Raw genomic sequence first — 27,039 nt, 5'->3', positions numbered from 1 at the left:
CCACAGTGGAGCAGAGCCCCCGGCACCGGGTCAGTATTTGTGTCAAGAATAAGGTATAGGGTAGGAAGAAGGACGACCAGATACACATTTGCAGTACATCCTCATGGAATGTGTAAACGGTTTTATAGTTCTGGGAAAACCGAGGACGGACTTATTAAAGATCTGTTCTCCATCCTTGCCACGTACGTCTCAGGGAGCCAGCCCTCTGCCGATAAATGACACTGCTCGTGACAATATGAGACTGGCAGCTTAGTCTCACCAGTTTGTCAATAATATGCATCAGAGGAATAAAGCGCTTACCTTTATAAATATGCTTCATCATAAAGCGTATTCTCTTGGAACAAGAGAATTTACAGGTGATGTCGTTTAAGTTGGTGGTGTCCCTTCAAGTCGAGGCTAAATTTAAGAAAATTTATAAGCGAGAGAAGGATTGCACTGGGTGAGCAAAGACGTGGCCAGGACCTCGCAAAGAGCCGGGCTCGGGCACCGGAGAGAAGAGGGAGTGTAGAATAAATCTGCCCCTGGAGACGGACGGTGGCCTGAGGGAGCAGCTGTTGCAGTGACGGGCTTGGGATGAGGTGTCCTTGTGTGCGCCGGCCCGGGGGCTCGTGCAGACCGTCAGGGCAGGAGGACTGGTTTGGGTCCGACACCACAGAGCAGACCAGGGCTTGGGCTGTGGGGAAACAAGGGTGTACCTTACGGGGACCAGATGACAGCAGCTCTTTACCCTCAAAGCCTTCACTGTCATTTTATTTTAAATCCCGTCTGGTTTCGTTGTCGGACACTAGATGTTTTAGGTCTAGTAAAACGTGCCGAGGTGCTTTCCTCTGGATATTACTCTTCCGCATCTATAAATGGAAGCGGGGCGAGAGTTATTTCTAGCATCGTGAGGCCCATTCGTCCTCGCGCAGCATAATTATACTGGGTTGTGTAGCTTTACAGAGTTGCAAAATCAACCGGAAAATCACATCCCGGCTTGGAAGATGTTCACAAGTCCATCACGTTGTTGCCGTTTACGTGCCTTTACGTGCAGGGGCGTCAAACAGGGTTGATGTAAAAACAAGCTTCATCGCACTGGTTCTAGCTGAAGGAGTCCAGGTCAGGGGAAACGCCGTCCCACAGGAAATGCAGAATGTGACCTCGCGGGAGCCCCGTCACAGGCAAACAGGGCGCCTTGGTGGTCGGGGTTCTCTCTGCTCCAGGGAACTAGGGTGGTTTCAAAGGCCACAGTTAAAGTACTTGCTTCACCAGTGCCTTTGGCATGAATCCTGCCTCGCTGTAGCACAAAGCTAAAAGGTGGCAGCAGGACTGTGCCTTGACTGGTGAAGAAAATGGAGCCATCAGCACGTTCCCTCAGGTCTCACATGGACACCTCTGACCTGGAACAAATTCCCAAGAGCAGCAGGCACACGTCAACACAACACGTGAGACACTGGCTCTGCTAGTGAGCAACTAGGTTTAGCTGCCAAAATTTCTGATATTTTGGTGTGAGGCCTGTGGATACGTAATCTGGCCGCCCTTCGCCTCTGTAGTCGGGGCATTTGAGTGGAAGTTCCATGCCTGGTGCAAAAAAATCAAATGTTCCTCATTATAAATTAGCCGACGGCAGTGGCAACTCTTGGGATGTAGAACAGTTTTGCATCTAAACTGTCCCCCAAGAAGAAAATCTGTCACTTCACTCTACCCTTCGATCTTCAGCATCAACATTTTAAGTAATTTCCTACTGCCTGTTGGATGTCTCGAAACAAACTGGGAAGACAGTTTCACTCAACTCTTAAAATATGTTTGCTCACAGCTCTCATTTCTACAGATTCCTGGTTTTGCCTTGGGGCTTGCTGACGGAAATGCCAAAGCTAAGTGAGTTCTATAAATCCACACAAGTGGTGGCGCAGGTCAGTCCCCCAAGGCCATTAGTTGACGTAACCTTGGAAACGGCGTGTTTGGTAAGACCCATAACGCACCTTCTTCCTATGTCAGGGGAAAAAAGAAAGACATACCTAGAAGATAGTTTTTAATAAAAGATCCACCTCATTTCTTGAGTGCTCTCCTGTATCTCTGGACAGAGTCCTCCAAATTCATTTCACCGAATACTTACTCTGTGCCGAGAATATAAATTACGTTCTGAAGAATGACAGAGTTTTAAGGGAACTAAAGATATGACATCTGTATAATTTAAGGCTCTCATGAAGCCTACACTATTACTTGCTCTTGACCCTACAATTCATTTTTTAAAAATATTTGTTTACTTTGAAAGAGCGAGGAGGGGAGGAGAGAGAGGGCGGATTTGACTCTGTCAGCACAGAGCCCGATGTGGGGGGCTCGAATTCATGAACCGTGAGACTATGACTGGAGCCAAAATCAAGAGTCGGATGCTTAATGACTGAGCCGACATCCCAAGCCCACAATTCACTGACGAGACACTTCTTTGCACAAAATACAAGAGAGGAAGGCCAGCTTCCACCAGTCTTTCTACTTCCGGTCAAACAAGGAGCCTGCAGTACAGGGACAGTGTTCAGAGCTACAGATGGACGGACAGATCTGCAAAACAGCTTCTCCAACGAGGGAAGCCACTGGACGCTTCCTAAGTTATAATAGAGAAGGAGAGACGCTCTCTGTGGGGAGCTCATAATTTAAAGTCACTATCAAAACCTGGGGCCACCGCTCAGAGACGGCGGGTAAAGCAGCCTCTCCCCGGCAGAGGCGGCACCCTGGAGCGGGCAGGGGCCGGAGAGCCCACCCAGACCAGCTCGCGCCGTCGGGAGGCGGAAACAGACGCAGGGAAATCAAGTGACGGGCCAAAATTCAAGGCTCGAAACCCACAGCGCCGGCTCTCTGCCAACGACCGGTTGCCTTTTTATCCCCGAAGCATCCTACAGCGTCTGGATGGGTCACTGGGCATCGAGGACAGAGAGCCAGCAGAACCCTCTCTTCGAAGAGCAAATCGGACTCCCAGAGCCTGTCAGAAAACGTCTAGTCCTGCGGAGGTGCAGCACTGGCAGTGCCACGTTGCCAATCAGGGGTCAATCCAAGAAGACCCACCAGGAGTGACTGGGGGTAGGTAGGGGGGCTGTTGAAGGGCTGACTCGCAGCACGAGATCACAGAGGCTGGTCAGAGATTCCCAGTTCGGCTGCTGCTGTTCACCGGAAGTCCCTGGGCGGGTGGGCCAGGAAGAAGGCGGCAGTGCCGGCCAGAGCCCAGATGTGCCTCCCGCCCGCACCTGCACTGGCCCCTCCGCTAAGCCCTCTTCCTCCCGCTGCAAGTGACCCGAAGGAGAAGCTAGGTCCCTCCCTGCGCCCCCGCTCCCAATCTGGAAGAAGCAGAGGCGGAGTTCTGCGGGGCCGGGGAGCCCCGAGCCCGGCCACCGCGCCCACCAACGGGGCAGGCGGGCTGCGAAAACGTGCGCGAGATGCCACCGGGCACGACGTCCGGCGACCTTGAGCGGCTTTCTGTCCACTTCCACATTCATGCAAGCTCCTCCTACGGCCACCTCGAACCAGGGACGCACAGGGAAGGGAAACTGGGAAAACTGTTCTGCTTCGCCAAGTTGACAATGTGGCAGAACCACCCCACACCATGAAGATTAACTGGAATTCTTAAAGAAAATGCCGAATTTGCCTGTTCTTCTCTTCTTCCACTCAGCAATAAGCAGCCCGTAGACTCAGGACCCAAATCTAAGTTATTACTTGTCTTTTCATTCATTAATGTTTTTTTTTCAGTAAACTCTACGCCCAACGTGGGGGCTTGAGCTTACCACCCCAAGATCAAGAGTCATGTGCCTCACTGACTGGGCCAGCCAGGTGCCCTCTTTTTTTTCCTTGAGAGAGAGCAAGAACGACCAAGCAGGCAAGGGGCAGAGAGAGAGGAAGAGGAAGACACAGAATCAGAAGCAGGCTCCAGGCTCCGAGCTGTCAGCACAGAGCCTGACACGGGGCTCAAACCCACAAACCTCGAGATCATGACCTGAGCCAAAGTCGGACGCTTAACCAACTGAGCCACCCAGGCGCTCTGTCTAACTTCTTTATAAGAAAAAGAATTGGATGGAGACCTGGCTGGCTGAGGATCTTCTCCTGCCACGTCAGGTCTGCCTTTCTGGCACGTTCACACCTTCAACTACTGAAACACAGTGAGAAAGCTCCATCCTCCATAGGCTTAGTCTGCATCTCCTTTTATTTGTTCTGCGCTTGTATTTGTAAATTGCACCAAGTGCGGTGATGGTAAGCGCCCCTGATGCCTGGGCTGTTTCCCAAGCTCTGTACACAACCAGTCCTGCGCTCTCCGAACACTGCAGGCACACCCCTGTGTTCAGCACGGGTCCTGTGCACGCCAGGAACTCAGAGAAAAACCATGATGATGGTGCTTACAAACGCCACTTCCTGTAGGTCTCGCAAGGGGAATAGAAGTATTCCCTGCATTCTTTGTTTGCGAAAACCAATTTCAGCCGGTTTGAAATTAACAAAAAATAAAGTTAGGAAAAGACCATACTGAGCACAGGCGGCACTGAATCTAGCTATAACAGATATTAAAATGTACTGTGAAATTCTATTAACACCATACGAAAAAATGCAAAACAGCATGAAATGATATGGGGAGAAAGATCAATGGATTAGAATACAGTTCAGAAGGAGATCCTCAATTATATGGAAATACACCACATGACAGAAGAGGTATTTGCACATCAGAGGGAAGATTCATTATTCAGTAAATGTGGCCACTCTGGTAACCTTAGCTATTAATAGGTTTCTAAGAGACAGAATGTCTCTCTTGATTTGCACCCTCTAACAAACTGCTCTAGAAATGGCTAAAAACCCAGTAAACATGACCATCAAAAGGTATTATAAGGGGCACCTGGGTGGCCCAGTTGTTTGAACGTCCAACTTTGGCTCAGGTCATGGTCTTGCAGTTTGTGAGTTCGAGCCCCATGTCGGGTTCTGTGCAGTCAGCAGCTCAGAGCCTGGAGCCTGCTTTGGGTTCTGTGTCTCCCTCTCTCTCCCCCTTCCCTGCTCATGCTCTCCCTCTGTCTTTCAAAAATAAATGTTTAAAAAAAAAAAAATTATAAACACAAACTTCCACCCGTGCGGCCCAACAAAGTGTGAAGATATAGCTCCTCACTCCCCAGCACATGGATTGAGTCCCCCACGACTCCCTCAGGCCACTTCATCTCCTCTGGCTACATCGCCACCCCCCACTCCCCGCGCACACACACCCCCCCCCCCCATTTCTACTGGGGAAAGAAGGGCATTGGATCCCAGGAAGGCGGAAACACAATCTGAAGGTTACCTTCTGGATGAGCTGGACGTGCCTTGGCCTCTTCCCTTGGCTCCAGCGCCCATCTTGTCTTTCCAGCTCAGAGGAATGAAGAGTCTTCATATTTTTGAGTTGTTCCTTACAGAATCCTAGAGGCTGTGGATTTTTTTCCTGTGTCTGAATTTTTTTAAAATTTGTTTTTATTTAGCCTAGTTTGCTCATGTTTCTTCTGTCATCCAGTTGTCTCATGGCCTACATTTCGTACTGGGTTCTAAGAATCTTACAAAACAGTATCTGATTAAAATCAGCGATTAGAATCAGATCAAGTTTACCCAAGATCTGCTAAATTAAGGGGGAGCCGTTCTAATCTTATAAATATACCAAAGGCTGTTACTGACGTCTAAGAAACGCTGTCTGAAGTCTGAAGGAATAAAGGGAGCACGGTGAGTCCTGCATAATATGCTGGCCCGAGGCTTCCCCGTGCTCCCTGGTGCTTGGTCTCGCTTGCCTGCCTTTCTCTGTTCCTACATTCCATTTCTTTGTGTCTCCAGTCTTTTCTTCCATGGGGACATTTGTGACGTGCAAAGTACTGCACTAAGAACTTTTGTGGTTACGCAAGTTCTGTTCCTAAACTCCCACAGAAATTCAGTAGCATTTTGAGTTCTGTCTCTTCAGAAAAGGGCAGGGGCTACACAGGCAGTTTTGTATTTGGGGCACAGTGTCAGACACATCGAATGGGCTCCTTAAATGCCTACTGTAGGCATGTCAAGCCCCGACCACACCACAGGCTTCCCAGGCTAGGAAAATAAATGCCGGTGAAAACCGTGTTACAAAACTCAAGAGACTTGCCAGTGCTGATGTGATGAAAAGAAGCCTAAACTACGTGTGCCTGGAGGAAACCAGTTATCGGGGGGAGGTGGACCCGATGAGGATGCTGGGAGGAAGTCTTCACTTTCCCATGATGACGTGTGAGGGACACCGCAACCCAGCACACGACCAGATACTGCCGGAGCAGGAAGAGGGTGCCCCAGATAAGACCCGGCGCGATGTACAGAGGGCAGGACAGGAACAGTAACATCACCTGACCACACCGAGACCTGGAGTAAAGGACTTCTTTATGTGTGCAGCTTAGAACCCGGAAAGCCGCTGAGACCCGTGTGAGGGCACTGAGGACACAGAGCTTTGGAAAACCTCATTCTCCTCCTCTCCGTGTTTTCACTCCGCAAGCTAGACTGACAGTACGTGCTTTCAGTTAAAAAAAACAGAAACAACAAAAACCAAACCTAAACGAAATAAAAATAATTCCCGATGCAGAGTCCTGTAATGGGTTCCTAATAATTCAACTGTTCCGACCTCGGTCAGCACCGAGACGGAGTCTTGTTCATTTTGCAGAGCGGAAAAATGCATCAAGGAAGGGGGTGGGCGGGGGGGTGGCATCAGGCCTTTAGCCAGCCGGACGGCTCCTGTCCCGTCAGGGAGGACTGAACCCTCTGACCGGCTTTGAGGTCCAGTCACATCAGGGGACCGGGGTTCCAGCCGTCCCCGGGGCCCGGGTGGGGTGGTGCTAGGCCGGGTCCCCACACAGCAGCGGGGTTCGGCAGGGCACGGGCGGCTCTACAGCTTGAGCTCTCGGTCGGGTTTCATGCTGAAGGGCTCCAGCCTCTCGCTCTCGGGCAGCATGCTGTTGAGCCGCTCCATCAGGGGCACGGTCTGGTCGATGCCCATTTGGATGCGGCGGAGGATGGCGGACATCTCATTGACCTTCTGGATCTGCTCCGCATATTTGGCGTATCTTTTCTGGCGCTCCTGCATGAAGCTAAAGAGCGTTTCCACAGACAGATCCATCTGCGGAGGGAGAGAAGTGAAAGACTTTAGTTAAAACCAGTTGAAGCAAGTCCTCCCAAGAGGACTGGTGTCCAGCGTGAATCCTGCAGGTCAGAGGGAGGCGCTGGCGGGGGGGGGGGGGGGGAGGGTTTAAAACCCTTGGTGACGCAGCTTAACGACCGCTGCCCCACAGTCACCCCCGGGGGGGGGGGGGTTAAGAGATGACAGTTTCTGGCTCCGTGGCGGGCACACGAGCCCCGTCTACCTTGTGGAGACTCTCAGATTTCTCTCTCTACATAAAGACCAGGGTTTGAACATGGCTCTGCCACCGGAGGTGATGATACACCTCTCTGTCTCAGGGTCCGTATCTGCAAAACACAGGGAACCGATTCCCAAGATCGGGGCTGCTGTGAGGATGAAATGAGCGCGCATCCAACACGGGGTGGCTCAGGTCTGCCTCCAAACGCTTTCTTCATCCCTCCCTCTCTTCCCTGCAGCCACCGAGCTGGGGGCAGGAGGGGGGTGCGCAGGGGAAGGGGTGGCTTTCCCTGCTGAGCAAGGCTCACGTCTGGACCCCGGAACCACAGTGCCAGAGGCAAATGGCTCCAGGCCCCCTCCCCCACAGTGAGACAACTGTTAGGCTCTGGGCAAGCCTCTGGCGACTATTTTCTTCCCCTGGTGAAGTTCTTTGGAACCTATCATCTGGATAAAAATGGGGGAGGGAACCTCCAGCATGTCGGGTGCCTGTACCCCCCTCCTCCTGGGTAGGGAAGAGTCAAACAACTAAGGCTTCAATGTCTACCCTTAAATTAAGTTCAAAGGCTCCTTCAGCCCTTCGTTTGTGTCTATTCCAGGACCATGGTCCTTCCCAGCCCCCAGCCTCATGCAAAGTACCGGCATCTACTCCGTGTTCCCAGAGCCTCTGGAAACGGTGCGCTGAAAACCCAAACAGGCGGACACAGAGGAGGCCAAAGCAGCCCCAAGAAAAAATAACCAGTTCTGTTTTTTTTTTTTTTTAATGTTTTATTTATTTCTAGGAGAGAGAGAGACAGCGTGAGCAGGGGAGGGTCAGAGAGAGAGGGAGTCACAGACTCTGAAACAGGCTCCAGGCTCCGAGCTGGCAGTCAGCACAGAGCCCGACGCGGGGCTCGAACCCACGAACCGCGAGATCATGACCTAAGCGAAAGTCGGACGCTTAACCGACTAAGCCACCCAGGCGCCCCAACCAGTTCTGTTTTTTACACTGTGTGTGTGTGGCGGTGGGGAGGAGACGGAGATGGGGAAGGCGAGTACGGGGGCATTAGAGCTTAGTGCTTGGTTTCTCCTATGGTGGTTCTTTCCTCACCTGTTTTGAAATGCCCAGAGGATTAAAAAACAGCTAGTGGGAGAGGAGGGAGGGAAAAAACAGCCACCTCCCCATTCTGTGGAACCGATTTCTAGCTTCAGGTGGTTCGCTGCAACCCCGTCCGGCCATTGAGCACCTGGAAGGTGGGGTCCATCAGAGTCAACTACGGGCCTTTTCGGGATGGCATTTCAATCCGGCACCTAGAAACACCCCGCCTTCTGACAGACAGTGGGGGGCATGGGAGCTTGCTGGAACGCCCGTGAGAACCAGCCCCGCTCACCGAACTACCCCCCCCTCCCCCCCAGCATTCAGAGCCATCCTGCGTCTTGATCCCATGGGAGTGAGTTCGAGCCCCATGTTGGGTGCAGAGATTACCTAAAAATAAAATCTTAAAAAACAAAAAAAAACCCCAAAACAACCAAAAGGAAAAAGAGGAGTAGCTAGATGTTAACTAAACAGTTGTCTCAACAGAACTCCCTTGCAAAGTTCTGACATAGTGTGGAGGGAAAAACACTCTAGTCAGTCCTGAAACCGCTCTGGGAGCCCTGCAGGCTTCTAGCTCAAGACCACGATTATCCGAAATCCTACCCCTTGTCTCGAGATAGTTACTGCTGCCAAGTGAGGGGTGGCTGCTCGTGAGGCTGCGCAGCTAACCTCAGGGGACCCGGTTCATGGAAGCTCCTGTCTTGGCTGAGCTGAAGTGGCAAAACGGGTCTCAGCTGCTTTCAGACCCACCGGCTTAAACTCTCAGTAGTTCCCTTCCTCAGGGTTAGCCAGAGCTTTTACCTCAGGCATTGAGTGGGACTCTCTCTGTGAGGAGCGGCCTTTGATGGAATACACACACACACACACACACACACACACACACGCACGCACGGCTGACTAATCATTCCAGATTTACAACCAACTATATATAGCATGGAGATAAAGACAGGGGTATCAGAACTGGGTCAAAATCTTGGTTCCGCATGTGAGTCATTACCTTTGTGACCCTTTTTTTTAAAAAGTAAGCTCCATGCCCAACATGGGGCTTGAACTCACCGCCCTGAGATCAAGAGACGCACACACTACCTGAGCCAGCCAAGCGCCCCTACCTTTAGGACTCAGAACCAGTCACTTAATCTCTTCGAGCCTCAGCTTCTTCACCCTTAAACTGGGCATCATTATGATAGTCCCAGTTTCAAAAGCCTGATGTGAGGAGTCATGAGATCGCCATGTAGTAAAATGGTTACTATATAAGAGCCCCGAGGAAAACAGAGCGCCACAAACTGTAACATACATGTGAAACTGAAATGCAAACTATGTCTGGAGACCCCTTTTACATGACGAAAGGAAAAACAAGGTAAGAAATGCAGCAAATCAGGGCAGGGACAAAAATGACATTCTGAGGTATGAAAATGGACACAATACATCTTTGTTGTGAAGGCGGGAGGCTTTACTGTCGGCTCATCTGTTACATTAACTATCTTCGAGGCTTACACACTCATCCAGATGACAACGTGCCGCTGTGGTTTTCACCGACATGTTTCATTTTTGTTCCGAACGTTTGCTACTGGAAATCTCACAACAGAGTCCCAGTCCTCATCTCAGAGTTTCCAGTTCAAATCATTATTTACCTATAAGCCCTTCCATGTGTTTCTGACGTGTACGTTCCGCCATGGGAATGAGTAACTGCTACCACTGTGTGGTGACACCCAACATGGTGAATTAAAACTATATAGGTATACATGCATGTATCTGTATGTTTCCAAAAAAATATATTGAAAGCAAGCAGAAGAGCTCTGATAACTGACTCCTTCTCCAACAGGAATCCATTGCTTCAAAAATTTTGTCACATATAATTTCCTGATAGGGGTGCCTGCCTAGCTCAGTGGGTAGAGTGTCAGATTCTTGATCTTGGGTTGTGGGTTCAAGCCCTATGCTGGGTGTAGCGATTACTTAAAGATAACATCTTTAAAACATTTTTGTTTTCTGATAAAATAAGCTTTGATGCTGGTTTGGCACAGGCGGGTCATCCTACGGGAGATATCTGAATGCTTGATGTAATTTCCTTTTCAAAGCAAAGGTGATCTTTTCAAAGCACATACTACAAACGCCTATAGTTTTAAGTTAGAAAGATATATAATACAATATATCTTTATTTATTTGTGAAGATATATAAGCTTCACAATGATACTGTATACCTGCTGAATTCTAAAGCCTTAATTGTAGATATGTACAAGATGCTCAAAAGTAGCTTAAAACTAACTTTTTCACACATCAGAAGAAAAAATGAGTAAATTGTGTGCCACAGTTCAAGTTTATATGATCAATAGACTCTTGCTTTTCATCTCCCTTACTTAAGTTTTCAAAAGATGTTAAAGAGTCTGCTCAAGAACTCAATTGAGATTACATTTTAAAAAGTCACCCATCTTTCCCACCCTTTTTTAAAAGGTTTGTTTGTTTGTTTATATTAGAGAGAGAGAGGGTGAGCTGAGAAGGGGCAGAGAGGGAGGGAGGCACAGAATCCAAAGCAGGCTCCAGGCTCTGAGCTGTCACAGCACAGAGCCCGACTCAGGGCCGAACCCATGAATCATGAGATCATGACCTGAGCCAAAGTCCGGTGCTTAACGGACTGAGCCACCCAGGCTCCCTTCCCACCCTTTAAAAGTAATGCTCAGCTTTTAATGTAATAATGTCTCTCAGTTAACTTAAGCCTCAAGGTCAATTTTTAGTTGGGCTTAATAAATAGTTCACTTTCTTTGAACCCATTTAAGTTCCTGTTCCCCACGGGGATCAATTTAAGAATATGGGGGTGGGAAGCAGAGGCCATGAAGGGCTGAGGTCCTAAGCAAGACGTGTCTACCCTTCTTCTCACATTCCACATCCAGCCTTTGGCTTCGTTCTTCCTTTGGACAGACATTGTTCTTTGGAACTGCTTCTGTGTTTTACATAAAGGCTCACCCTTTCACATTTCTCAATGTCAGAACTACCAATGCTCCCGAGTAGAGAGCTATTAGCATAGCTATATAAATTCATCCTGTTCTGAGGGCAAAACCTGCTGTTGCCAATTCACTTCTCCAAAGATCTACAAATGGCCAATAAGTACACGAAAAGATGTTCAACATCATCAGTCATTAGAGAACTGAAAATCAAAAGCACAAACAGATACTACTTTAAACTCAGTAGGATGGTTAGAAGACAATGACAGACAATAGTAAGGACGCGGAGAAACTAAAATCCTCACGCGCTGCTACTGGGAACATAAAATGGTGCGCTGCTTCCAAAACAGTTTGGCAGTTTCCCCAAAAGTTAAATACAGAAGCACCATATAATCCAGCAATTTCACTCCCTAGGTATTGTACCCAAGAGAACTGAAACATATGTTCACGCAAAAACCTGTACACAAGTGTTCATGGCAACATTATTCGTAAAATAGTCGAAAAGCAGCAACGACCCAAATGTCCATCAATGGATGACTGGATAAATGACATGTATATGCCGACACCAGAATATTATTGGCCATAAAAAGGCATGCAATACTGAGCTAAGCTCCAACAGAGATGAGCTTTGCAAACAAGATGCTAAGTGAAAGAAGCCAGGCAAAAAGGCCACATGTTATATGATTCTATGTATGTGAAATGCCCCAAAGAGGGGAGTCATAAAGACAGAAAGCAGATTAGGGGCTGCCTGGAAATAGGAGAATGGAGGATGGGGAGTGACTGCTAACTTATATGGGGTTTCTTTTTAGGGCGATGAAAATATTCAGAAATTAGATCGTGGTATTGGATTAATAACTTTGTGAATATACTAAAAACCACTGAACTGTACAGTGTAAGAGAGGTACCTTTAAATCGAGTTTGCAGCAATTTCCGAAAACCTTCCCTGCTTGTTCTTTTTCTCCCCCCAGTTCTTTTACGTTTGAATTTACTTTTTTTTTCTTTTTAACTGACTCCATAATGGTGGCATTATTAATCTCACTCCTGACTGGAGGCACCTTCTTTTTTTCACATTTTTATTTAAATTCCAGTTAGTTAACATACAGTGGAATACTAGTTTCAGGTATATAATATTCAACACGTGCATGCAACACCCGATGCTCATCACAGCAAGCGCCATCCTTAATCCCCATCTCCGATTTCAACCATCGCCCCCCGCCCCCCCTTGCCGTAACCATCAGTTTGTGGTCTATAGTTAAGAGTCTGTTTCTTGGTTTGCCTCTCTATTTTCCCCCATGCTCAGTTTTGTTTCTTAAATTCCACATATGAGTGAAATCATATAGTATTTGTCTTTCTCGGACTTACTTCGCTTAGCCTAGTACTCTCTAGCTCCATCCAGGTTGCTGCAAATGGCAGGACTTCATTCTATTTTGTGGCCGAATACTATTCTGTTACACACACACACACACACACGCACACACACCTCATCTTCTTTATCCTTTCATCAGTCTATGGACACTTGGGCTATTTCCATAATTTGGCTATTGTAGATAATGCTGCTGTAAACACTGGGGTGCATGTATCCCTTTGAATTAGTATTTTTATGTTCTTCGGGTAAACATTTAGCAGTGTGGTTGCTGGATCATAGGGTATTTTTAACTTTTTGAGCAACCTCCATACTGTTTGCCAGAGTGGCTGCACCAGCGTGCATTCCGCCAATAGCAGAGGTGCCTTCTTCTTAAGATTGTTCTTCGGACATCTGGGAGGCTCAGTCAGTTGAGCGTCTGATTCTTGATTTCAGCTCAGGTCATGATCCCAGGGTGGTGGGACTGAGCCCTGCATCAGGCTCTGTGCGGAGTATGGAGCCTGCTTAAGACTCTTTCTCTCTGTCCCACTACCCTTCTCCCCAACTCTCTCTCAAAAAAAAAAAAAAAAAAATTGTTCTTCTGTTCTCAGAACCTGGTGCTTGGGCTTAGTTGCTCCGGCTTTCACACATCAGTTACCACCTGACTTTGCCTTTGACTCAACATGATTGACCATCTCCACTTTAGAGAGTCAAGTGGCCCTTGCCACCAAAGTCTGGCACGTTCTGGCAGACCCTCCTTCTATCCCTACCACATCTTCGCCACCACCTGACCTCTACTGAGATTCGACAGATTGTGAAGGTTCAGGTACGCTGGGGTGTGACAAAAACGTTTCTGGGTCTACTCTGCGTTTTGTGGGTTTCCGAACCTCCCCCGGATCACCAATCCCACAGAGGATTTGGGAGGTCTCTGTGGCAATCTTCCCTGAGATGCCTCTCTCTTGCACAACAGACACGCCATGGGAAGACGTTTTCATTAATTACACCAAATGGCACCGATAACCACAAACTGGACTCTGTGGAGTGACCCTGTTTCTGAAGACCATAGTTTGCAATGGCTTACAGCTTATAAAAACAAACTTTTGCCATTCATCCTCATACCATATACCTTTGGTCTGTAAATCAGACAAGGGGAACTCCTCTCTGGCAAATCTCTGTCTACAGGATCCACTAAAAACAGAAACTGAAATCCACAGGAGTGGGGACTATTGCTTTTGGTAATCAGAGCAACATATGAGGATGAGTAGGGAGGCAGAACACAGTATACAATATTCAGTGATTCCCTGGTTATTTTAATTAATGTAATAAAATAGTGTCTAACAGTTACAACTACTACCCCTCGAGGACCTATTAAATGTCAGGCATCGTGCTATGGACTACACACACATTATCTTTGTTCCTCACAAAAGTCCTATGGGGAAAATGTCACTCTCTTACTTAGAGCTGTGGAACTGGGGACTCAAATCACAAAATGTGCCCGGGGTCACAGAGCCAGTACCAGCAGTGAAGCCAGACTTCAAACCCACGCTCTTCCACCCAACCTTTGCCCATCTCTTCTACAGAGCTAATTAATCTGAACGCATTTCAATTAAATACATACCATGTTGAACATGCCCGGTACTTTTTCTTTTTTGAAATCCTTAACAGGTGAATTTCAATGGCAATTTTCAACAGTTTTCAAGTGGGGTGAAAGAACACTTTTGTTTCCAATTTAACCACCACGATTTATTTTTTAAGAAAGCCCAAATAACAAAGTACCAGATATAGCGCGGATATTTACCAAACAAAAGCTGAGAGGAGACCAAAAGGAATGAACTCTGTCAGCAGATAAGCTGTAACGACACTTGCACTGGCAAAGTCTGTTTGTACACTTTGGACTCTGACGTTTCACTTGCACCAGCATTTCACAATCCCTGACCTCACCAAGGGGGCTTAAACGCAGGGTGTTCCAGCTGCAAGGGTCCTGAGAGATCTGTCCCGCTCCCTGGCTTTACGGACGGACGGACATTACTCCCCAAGGCTCGAGCAGTCTGCTGGGGCCCACGGGGCTCGCAGGCCAGAGCCAGGGTGGGGCTCCCAAGCTCCCGGTCGCCACCCATCGCCCCAAGGAACGAAGGTGACGTTTCCTCTTCCACTGTTGGTTCTACTTTGTCAATAAAGGAGTTAAACTGTGTGAAAACCGTGACCTGAACGTTTTCCAGTCACCGTTTCTGTCCGTAAGAAACCCCCAAATCTGCTGCTAATGAATGTCAAAGTCAAACATCTCCAAGTCCATTAGGAACAGGAACCTGCTCAGGTGGGTCTACATCTGCAATTAGGTGGCTATCAGGCCACAGTGTGCGCAGTTTCTACTTCCTTCTGGAATTACATAAACCTTCCCCGGTCCTTGTAGGTCTGCCATTTCCTGTTGCGAAAGGAACAAACAATGGGTAGACTGTCACCAATGTTTTCTTTAAGGATACCACAGGCTGAAGGGCATCGATTACCACATAATGGACATTTTGAAGTGGCCTTGTTTCCTTTTTTTCCAAACAAGGTATCTAAATGTCTCCTTAAAGAAACCCATTTTATTTAGGTCTTCAGGAGAACGAAGACCTATCAGGACCTTGGGAATCTGAATGGCACCACTTTGTTCCAATGGTTCTTTTCCGACTTGCCCAACTTCCCTGTGTGCCTTCTTACCCTCTGTGTTATGTTCAGGTGGGAAGGACGGGGAGAGATCTCAAAACTTCTAAGCAGTTCCCCAAGCTAAATATGTGGAAGTCGAGAAGATGACCCCGTCCTCCCCATGCCCCAGAGAAGGGCGAGGGAGTGCCCCTGAAAGGCGGCAAGTGCAGAAAAAAGATCCGGGAAAAAGAAAAATTCTGGGTACAACTGCCACTCCCCTCTCCCCCTTGGAGAGCCCTATCCGCACTCTCTGCAAGACAGCAGCTCAGGGAGCACACACCTTAATCTTTGCCTCCTTGAGCAGTGTCTGTTCCAGAGAGTCTCCTCTCCGGCCTCCCGGACGGTACCTCCGCCCGTCCACCTTCATCACTACCATCCCCCAACATACTGGTTAAAAGGCCCTTTTCTCAAAAAAAAAAAAAAAAAAAAAAAAAAAAAAGGTGATGGGTGGAGAGCGTGCAAAGTTAGCCTCTGTGAAGGCAGAGGAAATGTGGGGTCTTCAAGGTGATTTTTCAAAGCGTGGCTGCACCCTATCAGGGCCGCTTGTGAAATCTGCCAGTCTATCCTGAAACTACGAAGGGAACGTTGTAAAGAAATACTGGGTCCAGGAAAGCATGCGAGCGCCACACACAAGCGACATGTGGAGGTGGGACGCAAGAGGCCTTGGGATAAAGACCTGAAGAGAGGGGTGTCCGGGAGGCTCAGTCGGTTAAGCGTCCAACTTCGGCTCAGGTCATGATCTCACGGTTCGTGAGTTCGAGACCCGCATGGGGCTCTGTGCTGACAGCTCAGAGCCTGGAGCCTGCTTTGGATTCTTCATCTCCCTCTCTGCCCCTCCCCCGCTAACGCTCTCTCAAAACAATAAACATAAAAACAAATTAAAAGAAAAAAAGAACTTAAGAGAAAGAAGAACAGTTGGAAAGCACGGGCTCTGGTGGCTCGGCTGTGGGTCTGAGCCCCAGCTCTACCACCTCACAACTAGGGAGCACTGAACGGTTTACCTTTCAGGCCTTTCAACCTCAGTTTCCTCTCCTGTCAGACGTAGATGACAGTGCATGTAAAATGCCTATTCCAGACCCAGTACATGGTCAACATGTAAAAAGCAGCAGCTGTATTATTATGACTATGGTCACTCTTACGCGCTGAGAGAGCATCTGGAGAAGCTGTGCACATAGATGCGGTGGTCGGCCGGTGAAAATCTGGCAGCCGTGTCACTAGCCGGGACTCCCCTTCCCAATGTCCAGGACTAAAGGGAAATCAGAGTCTGTATGACCTGGGTGACAGGTGCAGTATTTTAAAACCTGAGCTAAGACGACTGAAACAACATCAGACTGGAGCGTGTGCTCTTTAATTCCCTCATTTAAGCACCCAATCGTCCGTGAACATAGTCCCTCTTTTGATTCGGAGTTGAGAGCAGGCCTTAGGGGTGGTGTGGAGGTCAGTGTTTTATGGTCGAAATTCCGCACCCGGTGCCTGAAGAGCGAGCACGAGAATAGTGACTAACAGCACGTCGTGTCTCGGTGTGTCCTCCTAAGCGCTACGCGGGAGGCCCGCGCCGCACATGTGGGGGCCCGAGCCGGAGACCAGAGGCCCGGATCGTCACGTGTGCTGGGGCTGAGGGGACAACGGAAGGCACACATTCAGCCGGCAAACACCTCGGGGCGCGCGGGGGAGCCAGGCGGCGGGAGGGGCTCCGGGAGCACGGGGACCCAGGGCCGCCTTCCGTGCAGGCCGCGGGCAGGCAGGGACGGGACGCCGGTCCGGGCAGAGGCGGGCAGCACGTGCCAGCAGGAGGGAAGGGCGAGGAAGCGCGAGCGGCAGCAGGGGCCAGGGGCGGTCTGAGCTCCGGGGACTTGGGAGAATGCGGCCGGGACCACTCCGAGCCGAAAGGCAGACGGGCGACGGCTGGCAGAGGGACCCCGGGACCCGGCCAGGCTGAGAGAGGGCGGCTGAGGTGCCTCAGGCTTAGGAGGAGGCGGTCGCTAGGCCCCGCGGTCACTGCGCCGCCAGCGCTCATACTCGTACAGAGTAACACCACTCCCTCCTGGGCCTTGTCGCGTTAAAAGCAAGCGCCCTCAGCCCCCCCGAGTCACCCTCCCGCTCCGGCACCTCACTGCTCGCTGCCGGCAGGCAGTCGGTCCCCGCGGACCTCCTTCCCAGGCAAACTCACCGCCGCACCTGCTCTAGGCCGCAGGCCGTCACCTCAACTTTCTTCCTGAGCGATTTCTAGTCACGGTTTGATGTGACCTGTGACCAGCGGAAAGCTCTACTCGGGTAGAATGAACTGCGGACGGAGGCCAGGACGGCGTCTAAACGTCTATGATACTAAAATATAGTTTGTCAACAGGGGCAGAAAAAAGTTAACTGTTGCCTCAAGGTCCAGGAACACACCCTACAAACGCCTCTGGGAACTCCTGAGATCTGGTTGTTTTACAGGGACGTGGGTCTGCAAGTGTCCTGCCCACTAACAACAGAGAGCAAAGAAGCCTGCAGCTCAGAGTATCCGGATAAGGATGGCGACGAGCCGAGTGCTACTAAGGAAGAGAATCTGGCGTGTTGTAGTTGTCACTGATCAAGAAATTGGATACATTGTAGGCATGGGCAGAGTGCTGAGGAAAAGTCTCCTGGCTCACTCTGTACGAGCCAGGAGATCTTTGTATCACAAATTCCTCCGTAGAAAGGCTTTCCCGGCCCACCCTACCTATAATTTCCCTCGTCGTTCATATTTCAAATCCCTTTTCTTGCTTTATATTTTCATCCTTAGCGCCTGTCCTACATGCCGTCTACTTTACTTTTTTTACCTGGTTTATTGTTTGTGTCTCTAGAGATACATATAAGGTCTATTTTGTTCAGTGATACATCCTCAATCTAAATACAGCCTCCCACTTTGAACAGAGCCTGGCACAGAGCTGAAGGAGTTCAGAAATGAAGTAGACATGTAAAGGCATATGCATGCAAACTTCTGAAAGGCATATTCTTATCTTAGGGACTCAAAACTCTACAGCAGGGAGACAGAACTCTAATAAGGCTAATATATTATGCAGGGGGGAAAAAAAGGACGGAGGTATTCCAAGTTGGGGGGAAAAATGCATGTTCGAGATAGACATGTACAAAATACAGAAAGCAGAATGAAGCAGGCTAAAAACAAATACCACCCATCATCGCATCATTAAAGGGCAACCACAGTTCACTGTCATGTTTCCTTCAAACCTTTTTTTTAAAGGATATTTAACACAGTTGAAATCAGATTGATAGTATAATGCCATGTTCTGGTTTCCTCACTTAATGTTAAAAGCTTCAGTGTTTTCATAGTATCGCTTGCCTTTCACCGATGGACTTGAATCAAGTGAAATTTGTCATGAAAATTTGCCCTTCTGAATCTCAACAGTGGGCTACAGTTGTAGTTTAGGAAGAGAAGCTGAAGGAGGATACAGATGCTCAAAGTGGAGCTCAGAAGTTAATACAGCCCTGGCCATGCGTATGGGCTACGTTTCCCAGCCTCCTCCGGAGCCAGCCGCGGCCATGTGACGGAGTTCTCGCCAAACTGATGCGCAACATTTATGGTTAGGTGCACAGAGTCTCCCATCTGTGCTATTTCATTCTCTTTCCCCTTTTGCCAACTAGGTGCTATCAGGCTGTGGTCTTTGGGCCGGGCAGAGACGCAGACGAGAGGAGCCCGAATCCCTGAACTCAAGGGAGGAGAGTCACTTGCTAACATCCAGGAACATCCACCTTGAACACGAGCAAGAAATACACTTCTGTTGCGTGTGAGCCATTACACACTTCTTAGTCTATTTACAGCTGCGGTCTAGCCTACCCTAGCACAGCTCTCAAACCTTTATTTTCCCTAATAGAATAAAGAAGCTTCTCCATCACTAGGATGAAGATAGGGAAATGCCTGAAGGATACATTAAGTTCTTCATTTAACAGACACTTATTAAGTATGTACTAGGCACCACGCATCGCTCCAAGCACTGCAGCAACATGCACATTTGCTAAAAGGCTGTGTTTTTCTTCACGAAAAGAGAACTAGGTCAGGGCATAGCTGTTCCCAGCCCTACTTCCAGGTCTATACCTCACGTGCCCTGAACGCTGCTGACACTCCAGCTCACAGACCGCAGTCGCCGCGGCATCCCTCACGGAGGGAGGCGGTGAGAGAGGCCTCCGACAGCGCCCGCTGCGGCCGTCCGGAAATGGCCGGTGGGGGGGGGGGGGTCGGGGCCCCGGTGCCTGCGCAAGCGGCTCCCGCTGTCTAGGGCCACGTCCAGGGCGAGCAAACTAGAGGGCGACAGGGCTGCTGTTCACACACGCTCGCATGTCAGGATCCAGAATTAGAATGGAGTTAAATCTTGGAGCAGTCAAATAACGGGGTTCTGCTCGTGCCTCGCCAAAAAATACAAGCCTACGTTTCCAAAGGCAAGTAATAAACTAGGTTGGGCCCTTTTCCAGGACGTCAGCCTCCGGCAGGATGGTGCTGGTGTAAAGGAAGCGTGAGGCCAGGCCCAAGGAAGGGCTGTGCGGCATACCTTATAACCAGACGACCCAGAATAGGCTCAAGCCCCCCATCCGCGTTTCCTGCCACCCAAGGGACCAGCTGTATTTCTTACCAAAAAGAAAGGTTGCCCAAAGGACAAGGATGGGGGAGAACTGTAATTATACTGTAAGGTCCCAACCTGAAATTTATACCAAAGTGACTTGTAAGATAGAAAGGGAACACAAAACTTTCTTTTTTTTTTTTTTATGTTTTATTTCTGAGAGAGAGAGACAGCGGGAGTAGGGGAGGGTCAGAGAGAGAGGGAGACAGAGAATCTGAAACAGACTCCAGGCTCTGAGCGAGCCGTCAGCACAGAGCCCAACACGAGGCTCGAACCCACGAACCGAGAGATCATGACCTGAGCCAAAGTCGGACACTTAACTGATTGAGCCACCCAGGGGCCCCCAAAACTTTCTTTCAAATATTAGCAAAAAGAAAGCCCAACATCTCAATGGCCTTATCAAAATGTGTAGGCTTTTTTTTGTTTAATGTTTATTTGGGGGGAGAGAGGGAAAGACAGACAGACAGAGAGAGAGAGAGAGAGAGAGAAAATATGCCAGTGGAGGGGCAAAGACAGAAAGGGAGACAGAGAATCTCAAGGAGGCTCCAGGCTGTCAGTGCAGAGCCCAACACAGGGCTTGAGCCCATGAACCGTGGGATCATAACCTGAGCTGAAATCAAGGTGTCAGACTGAGCCACCCAGGCGCCCCCAAATTTGTAGTTTTAAATAAACACTCCCAACCCGTTTTATGATTTGAGATCAAGCAAGCAAACAAACAAAAACCCAATGTGAGGGTATGTTTAAAAGCAGCAACAGGACTCTAACAAGGCTGAAATTTGAAGGAGATTCAGTTCAAGGTGGTAAAGAAGTAACAGCTTCGCCTGGCCAATGGTCCACTCAAACCCGTCTTTTGATTGAAGGAGCTCACAATGAATGCTAATGCCAGTTCAGACACTAATTCTCTGTGCACCAGTGTAAGCCATTCATTTAACCTTGACCATCTCTCCCCCGACCCCACAGGAGGAAACGTGGTACAGGAAGTCAGGTCAAATACTTGGAACATGGCTCCCGCTGGGTCTTAAACGTTCCATTACTGTCACTAGAAAAAAATCCCTGCCCAGCTCTGTATGAATGCCCACAACGGGTAGCTCACTCCTTCAAACACCAGTTGAGTGTCTAGTGCGTGCAAAAGGGATAACTACAATCAAAATGAAGGATTCCAGGGGTGCCTGGGTGGCTCAGTGGGCTAAGCGTCTGACTTCAGCTCAGGTCATGATCTCACGGTCTGTGAGTTCGAGCCCCGTGTCAGGCTCTGTGCTGACAGCTCAGAGCCTGGAGCCTGCTTCAGATTCTGTGTCTCCTTCTCTCTCTGCTCCTCCCCCACTTGCATTCTGTCTGTGTCTCTCAAAAATGAATGTTAAAAAAATTTTTTTTAAAAAAGAAGGAATCCAAAGAAGTAGGACATAAGTGGTACGGTAAAGCAGAAAAGAGGGCTGGTGACATTTTATCATATCTTAGTCATTTTAACTAGAAGAAAAATCGTGGGCAGGTCCCACAAGAACTCAAGGGCCTTGTTTTCTTCCTTTGTGCAACGAAAGGGCTGAATTAAAGACACTTTAGGGTCTATTTATAGTCCATGTAACCACACGGCTCTCTCAGAACTAGAACTCCTTATCCGTTCATCTGAACCTCCATTCAATGCTTCATACTGGTTTATGCTAAAACTGCACGCTTATCAACACATCTAAGAATGAAAAACGCAGACTACCGGAATCATACTACAAAGTTAGTCTCAAGGCCTCTAAGCCAGCACACAGTAACTGTAACACAGTAAACCTTGCGGTTTGATCTTAGTTAAGAGTGTTCCGATCTATGAACATACTTACCCATCGGTGGCAACTACAGGGAGGCAGAAACATGATCCTGGTCAGTGACAAGAGCTGCTCCAAATGCCTCAACTGGGTCTTCCTGGGACTGTGAATTTGCCACCCGCCCTCCTCTCCCAAATCCCCCATCCCTGGGGAAAGCACCCCCATTAGGAAGTTGCATGTTCCTTTCACTTTTCGGTGAACCCAAGTTTCAATGGCTGATGTGACCTAAAACTGAAAGCATCTGCCAACTTGAACCTCAACTAGAAATAATGAGATATCACAGGAAGATCACTGAAATGGTAAGAGTGATGTATCCGTAGCCTAGAAGCCAAGGACTAATCACTTGCTGCCATCTAGTTCCACATTCCTCATGGTTCATGTTCCCAAGCACCAGTTGTTATCCACAGAGCAGGATGAACAATTACAAAAATCACACATATCCTGTATCTGTGGCCTGAAAGAAATGGTGCAGGGCTTGAGGGAAACCAGAGTGGGCTAAAAATTATGTCTTGCCTCTGCTTAGATCTTTATCGTATTTGGGTTGTTGGGAATAAAGCTTAAAATGAGCCAATATTTAGGCTGCCACTTGATACCAATATTTAGGTATCAAGAAACAATGTTAGGCCAATCCGTGGCATTAGGGTTAGGTTTTTCTCTTCACTCATTAGTTCTATTAAAGAAAATAATGAGAGCTATCACTACAGTGTTTACCATACGATGGACATGGTCCCAGGTACTTCATGGGCAGTAATTCATTCAACCCTCACCAAAACCTATCTGAGGTAGATTCTATCCTCACTCCATTTAACGGAAGCAGAAATTTGAGGCTCAGAAGAATTACTTGTTCAAGATCACACGGTCAGAAACAGTGTCAGGATTTGAACCAAGACAGTGAGGCTGTGGAGTCTGTACTCAGAACTGCTATGCAGAAGTGCCCACAAATAGAAGGTACACATTACCCCACCTCAGCTGAGCCCTCCATGACTCCCAATGCTCACAACTGTACTACTCTTCATTGGTCACTTTCAACGAATGACCTCCCCTCTTCTTCAGGGAGAACACACAGGCTCCTCAGGTGTGGCTGATCTATGTCAAGTATCCTTCTTTTTATAAACTTGTCCAAGTTCAGAATGAAAACCTCTTACCCTGTGGGAATGTAAACTGGTGCAGCCCCTCTGGAAAACAGTGTGGAGATTCCTCAAAAAGTTAACAACAGAACTCCCCTAGGACCCAGCAATAGCACTGCTAGGAACTTACCCAAGGGATACAGGAGTGCTGATGCACAGGGGCACATGGACCCCAATGTTCACAGCAATACTTTCAACAATAGCCAAATCATGGAAAGAACTTAAATGTCCATCAACTGACAAACAGATCAAGATGTGGTTTATCTATACCATGGAATCCTACATGGCAATGAGAAAGAATGAAATCCTGACATTTGTAGCAACGTGGATGGAACTTGAGGGTATCAGGCTAAGTGAAATAAGTCAGGCAGAGAAGAACAGATATCATACGTTTTCACTCCTATGTTGATCTTGTGAAACTTAACAGAGGACCATGCGGGAGGAGAAGGGGAAAAATAGTTACGGAGAGGGAGGGAGGCAATCCATAAGAGACTCTTAAATACAGAGAACTGAGGATGGATGGGAGGCGGGGGACAGGGGAAGGGGGGTGATGGGCATGGAGGAGGGCACTTGTTGGGATGAGCGCTGGGTGTTGAATGGAAGCCAATTTGACAATAACTTAGATTCATAAAAATAAACTTGGAAGGACGTTACAGCCAAAAACCTGAAATGAAATAAAATAAACTTGTCCAAGTTCTCCCTGTTCTATCCAAACAGATGCCCCAGGTCGGTAAGTCCCACCCTCACCTGCTGCCTCAGGGACCCTGCTCTAAGACCCTTACTATTCTTCATCTTCCATCTCTTCTCTTCTGTCTCTACCCCATCAACCTGTAAACAGGTTCACGGATACCACCTGCAAAACGAAACAAAACAAACACCAAGCCCTCCTTTGATCTTCACCCACTCTCAATTCCGTAAGTTTGGCCACTATCTCACTCTGTGACCCTGGATAAATACATTGCTCACCCTCTCTACTAGGCTTCAATTTCTGAATCAGAATGGTGAGGGCACTGAACCAGAAGGTCTCTAAGTTCCTCTGATCTCCAATGTTCTATGGTTCTTAATGCAGGGAAGAGATTTGAACACATTTTGTTTCTTCACTATCCACTGAAGCCCCAAAGTTAATTTTCTTCTAAGGCTGCCACGCTGTTCCTTTAGCCGGCACTGCTCCCTTCCTTTTCTCCATTCATTTCCCGAACCTTGGTTTCCCTTGAAGAGCCAGCTTAAACCTCACAGGCTCCATGATATCTCAATCTTTAACTCTTCCGGAACTTCACGTAGGGACCACAATTGAGCACTCTCCATCAACAGCGCTCATCTTTCCCATCACTGTCCTGGGTATCTTTGTCCCCTTGCTTCAACTAAGCTCTCAGCAAGCAGGCACTGTGTCCCATTTCCCGGTAACCCCTAAAAAACCTCACACTAAGCAGGTCTGTGATAGTCGCTCAGCACTGCTGGTTACCGGAGGGGGTCACCCAGCAGCCACTGAGGAAGCCAGCAGTCAGTGTGCATCAGTGAGGCTCTCTGTGAAGGAAGACTACCTCCATCTCCCACTTCCTCCCTCATACCCACAGATCTGTAAAACACACACTTTTCATTCAAGAGCATCACCCAAATTTAGGAACAGGAAAGCTTAGCTAACTCCTTGATTTTATCGGAATCAGAAAACAGTTATGGCCGTGTTTCCCTTTGATCCAAACTTAAGTAAGTGCAGGCGCTGTAACTTTATGAGTCTCTGGTTGATCTAGGTTCTACACGTCCACTAATACATATTCTCCAAGGTTATTAAGTTCCTTACTTTTCAACACATACAGCATTATGTTACTTCCTCACACTTGCAACCAAATTTCCAGGAAACATCTGGAATAATATTAGAGACTTGGTGTTATATCAAAACTACATCCTCTGCTTTGTTCATTTGGAAGTGACTAATTTCAACCCTGAGGTCACAGGTGAGCACAGATGGATGTGTATGTGTTAGGAGTTCGCTAGCACCTGCCAACAGAGATGCCAAGTCACCAATGAAGACCCTAAAACAGTGCTCACCTCCTTCACCTTCAGAGAACTACCGAGGTACCGCTGCTCAGTACTGAGAACTGTTCCCGGTTCTGTAACAATCCCAGGTAACTAATGACTACTCAAAGCGAATACTCAAATGATTTTAAACTCATTTTGGTTTTTTTGTTTTGTTTTTTAACTCGGTTTGTTTTGAATGAATGCTCCCAAACACTGGTTCTCAACCCTGGTTACATGGTAGAATCATCTAGAACACTTTCATAAATACCAATGCCCAGCTTCCTCCCTTCCCCACCCACTCACCTTCAAGATTTTTATCTAACTGGTTCAGAGAGAGACCTATATACATCAATTGCTTCTTAAAAGCACTTCAGCTATACTGAATAAGTTATTATTTCAGGTATGCCAACAGCATTACGGCTGTGTTTTGCAAAAGAGTTTTTAGTGGAAAAACTGATAAAGTTCGAGTAAGGTCTCTGCTTAGTTACCAGGGTGGAACTGATGTTGATTTCCTCATTTTGATCACTGTACTAAAGTTCTATAAAATGCTCACTTTAGAAGAACTCCTTAAATTACTTCTGTGACTTTTCTCTAAGTCTAAAATTAATTGAAATTTTGAAAAGTTTTCAAAAGAATCCTTTGCCTTTAAAGATACATACTTACAGGGGCGCCTGGGTGGCTTAGTCGGTTAAGCGTCCGACTTTCGCTTAGGTCATGATCTCACGGTTCGTGGGTTCAAGCCCCGCGTCGGGCTCTGTGCTGACTGCCAGCTCAGAGCCTGGAGCCTGTTTCAGTCTGTGACTCCCTCTCTCTCTGACCCTCCCCTGCTCACGCTGTCTCTCTCTCTCTCCTAGAAATAAATAAAACATTAAAAAAAAATTAAAAAAAAAAAAAAGATACATACTTACAGATTTATGAATGAAATTATATGCCTGAGATTTACTGACAAACAGACCAGCGGGAGAGGTGGCAGGGGTGGGAGTATGAACAAGACAGGAGCTTTCACAAGCGATGCCTATAGTGGGGCGCGTGGGCGGCTCAGTCGGCCGGGGGTCAGACTTCAGCTCAGGTCATGATCTCACAGTTTGTGAGTTCAAGCCCCGCGTCTGGTTCTGTGCTGACAGCTCAGAGCCTGGAGCCTGCTTCGGATTCTGTGTCTCCCTCTCTCTCTGCCTCTCTCCCACTCACACTCTGTCTCTCAAAAATGAATAAACATTTTTAAAACTTAAAAAAAAATTGATGCCTGTAGTGAGCAGCTGGGTAATGAGTGCACAAAGGTTCATGATACTTGTGCACTTCAGTGTGTGTGTAAAATTCTCCATCATACATGCTGGAGGCAAAACTTCCCAGGTGATTCAAACACACATTCAGGGCCAAGAAACACTGCTCTGGAGTCCTGAAAATGAGGTATAGTGAGGAGCTCTAGCTGGTATCACCAGCTACACATCACCCAGCTCTCTGATACTGAGCTTGTCATTTACCCTTTCTGTATTACATTTGCCTGAACTATAAAACAGGAGAAATGGGTTACAGGACCTTCCAAAAAGAAAATGAAAAGCATAATGAAATAGATTTGTTGTTCTAAAATCTTCTACGAGTTAACATCATGGTTGATTTCTATCACAACAGTCAAAAATGGTAATGTCTTAGGGTGCCTGGGTGGCCCAGCTGGTTAAGCATCTGACTTCAGCTCAGGTCATGATCTCATGGTTCATAGGTTTGAGCCCCGTGTCGGGCTCTGTGCTGACAGCCAGCTCAGAGCCTGGAGCCTGCTTCAGATGCTGTGTCTGCCTCTCTCTCTGACCCTCCACTGTTCATGCTGTCGTGCTCTCTCTCTTTCTCTCCCTCAGAAATAAATAAAAATGTTAAAAAAAATTTTTTTTAATGATAAGGTCTTATGTCTTAATGCAGAAGCATTTCCCAAAGAATGTTCTAAAAAACACTACTTCTATATGATGTTACCTTAAGATAAGCATTCTGAGGTCAAACAAGTTTGAAAAGGGGTGCCTGGGTGGCTCAGTCCGTTAAGCATCGACATTAGTTAAGCACCGACTTCAGCTCAGGTCATGGTCTTGTGGTTCGTGTGTTTGAGCCCCACATTGGACTCTGTGCTGACAGCTCAGAGTCT

At 47.9% G+C, this 27,039-nt stretch overlaps 1 protein-coding gene across 2 annotated transcripts in view; it reads right to left on the bottom strand.

The window, feature by feature from the left end:
• Positions 1 to 6,341: 6,341 nt before the first annotated feature.
• The window catches only part of BORCS5 (BLOC-1 related complex subunit 5), a 98,635-nt gene continuing 77,937 nt past the window's right edge, over positions 6,342 to 27,039 (bottom strand). For both annotated transcript variants that reach the window (XM_039239961.1, XM_039239960.1), the window contains exon 4: positions 6,342 to 7,090. In XM_039239961.1, the coding sequence (XP_039095892.1) occupies positions 6,860 to 7,090 (231 nt within the window). In that variant the 3' untranslated portion in view covers positions 6,342 to 6,859. The remainder of the gene's footprint in view (positions 7,091 to 27,039) is intronic.

Source organism: Hyaena hyaena, unplaced genomic scaffold (assembly GCF_003009895.1).
Source record: "Hyaena hyaena isolate Hyena2069 unplaced genomic scaffold, ASM300989v1 scaffold_164, whole genome shotgun sequence".
Classification (NCBI taxonomy): domain Eukaryota; kingdom Metazoa; phylum Chordata; class Mammalia; order Carnivora; family Hyaenidae; genus Hyaena; species Hyaena hyaena.
The sequence above is the reverse complement of the archived record's forward strand: the minus strand, read 5'-3'. Positions and strand labels throughout refer to the sequence as shown.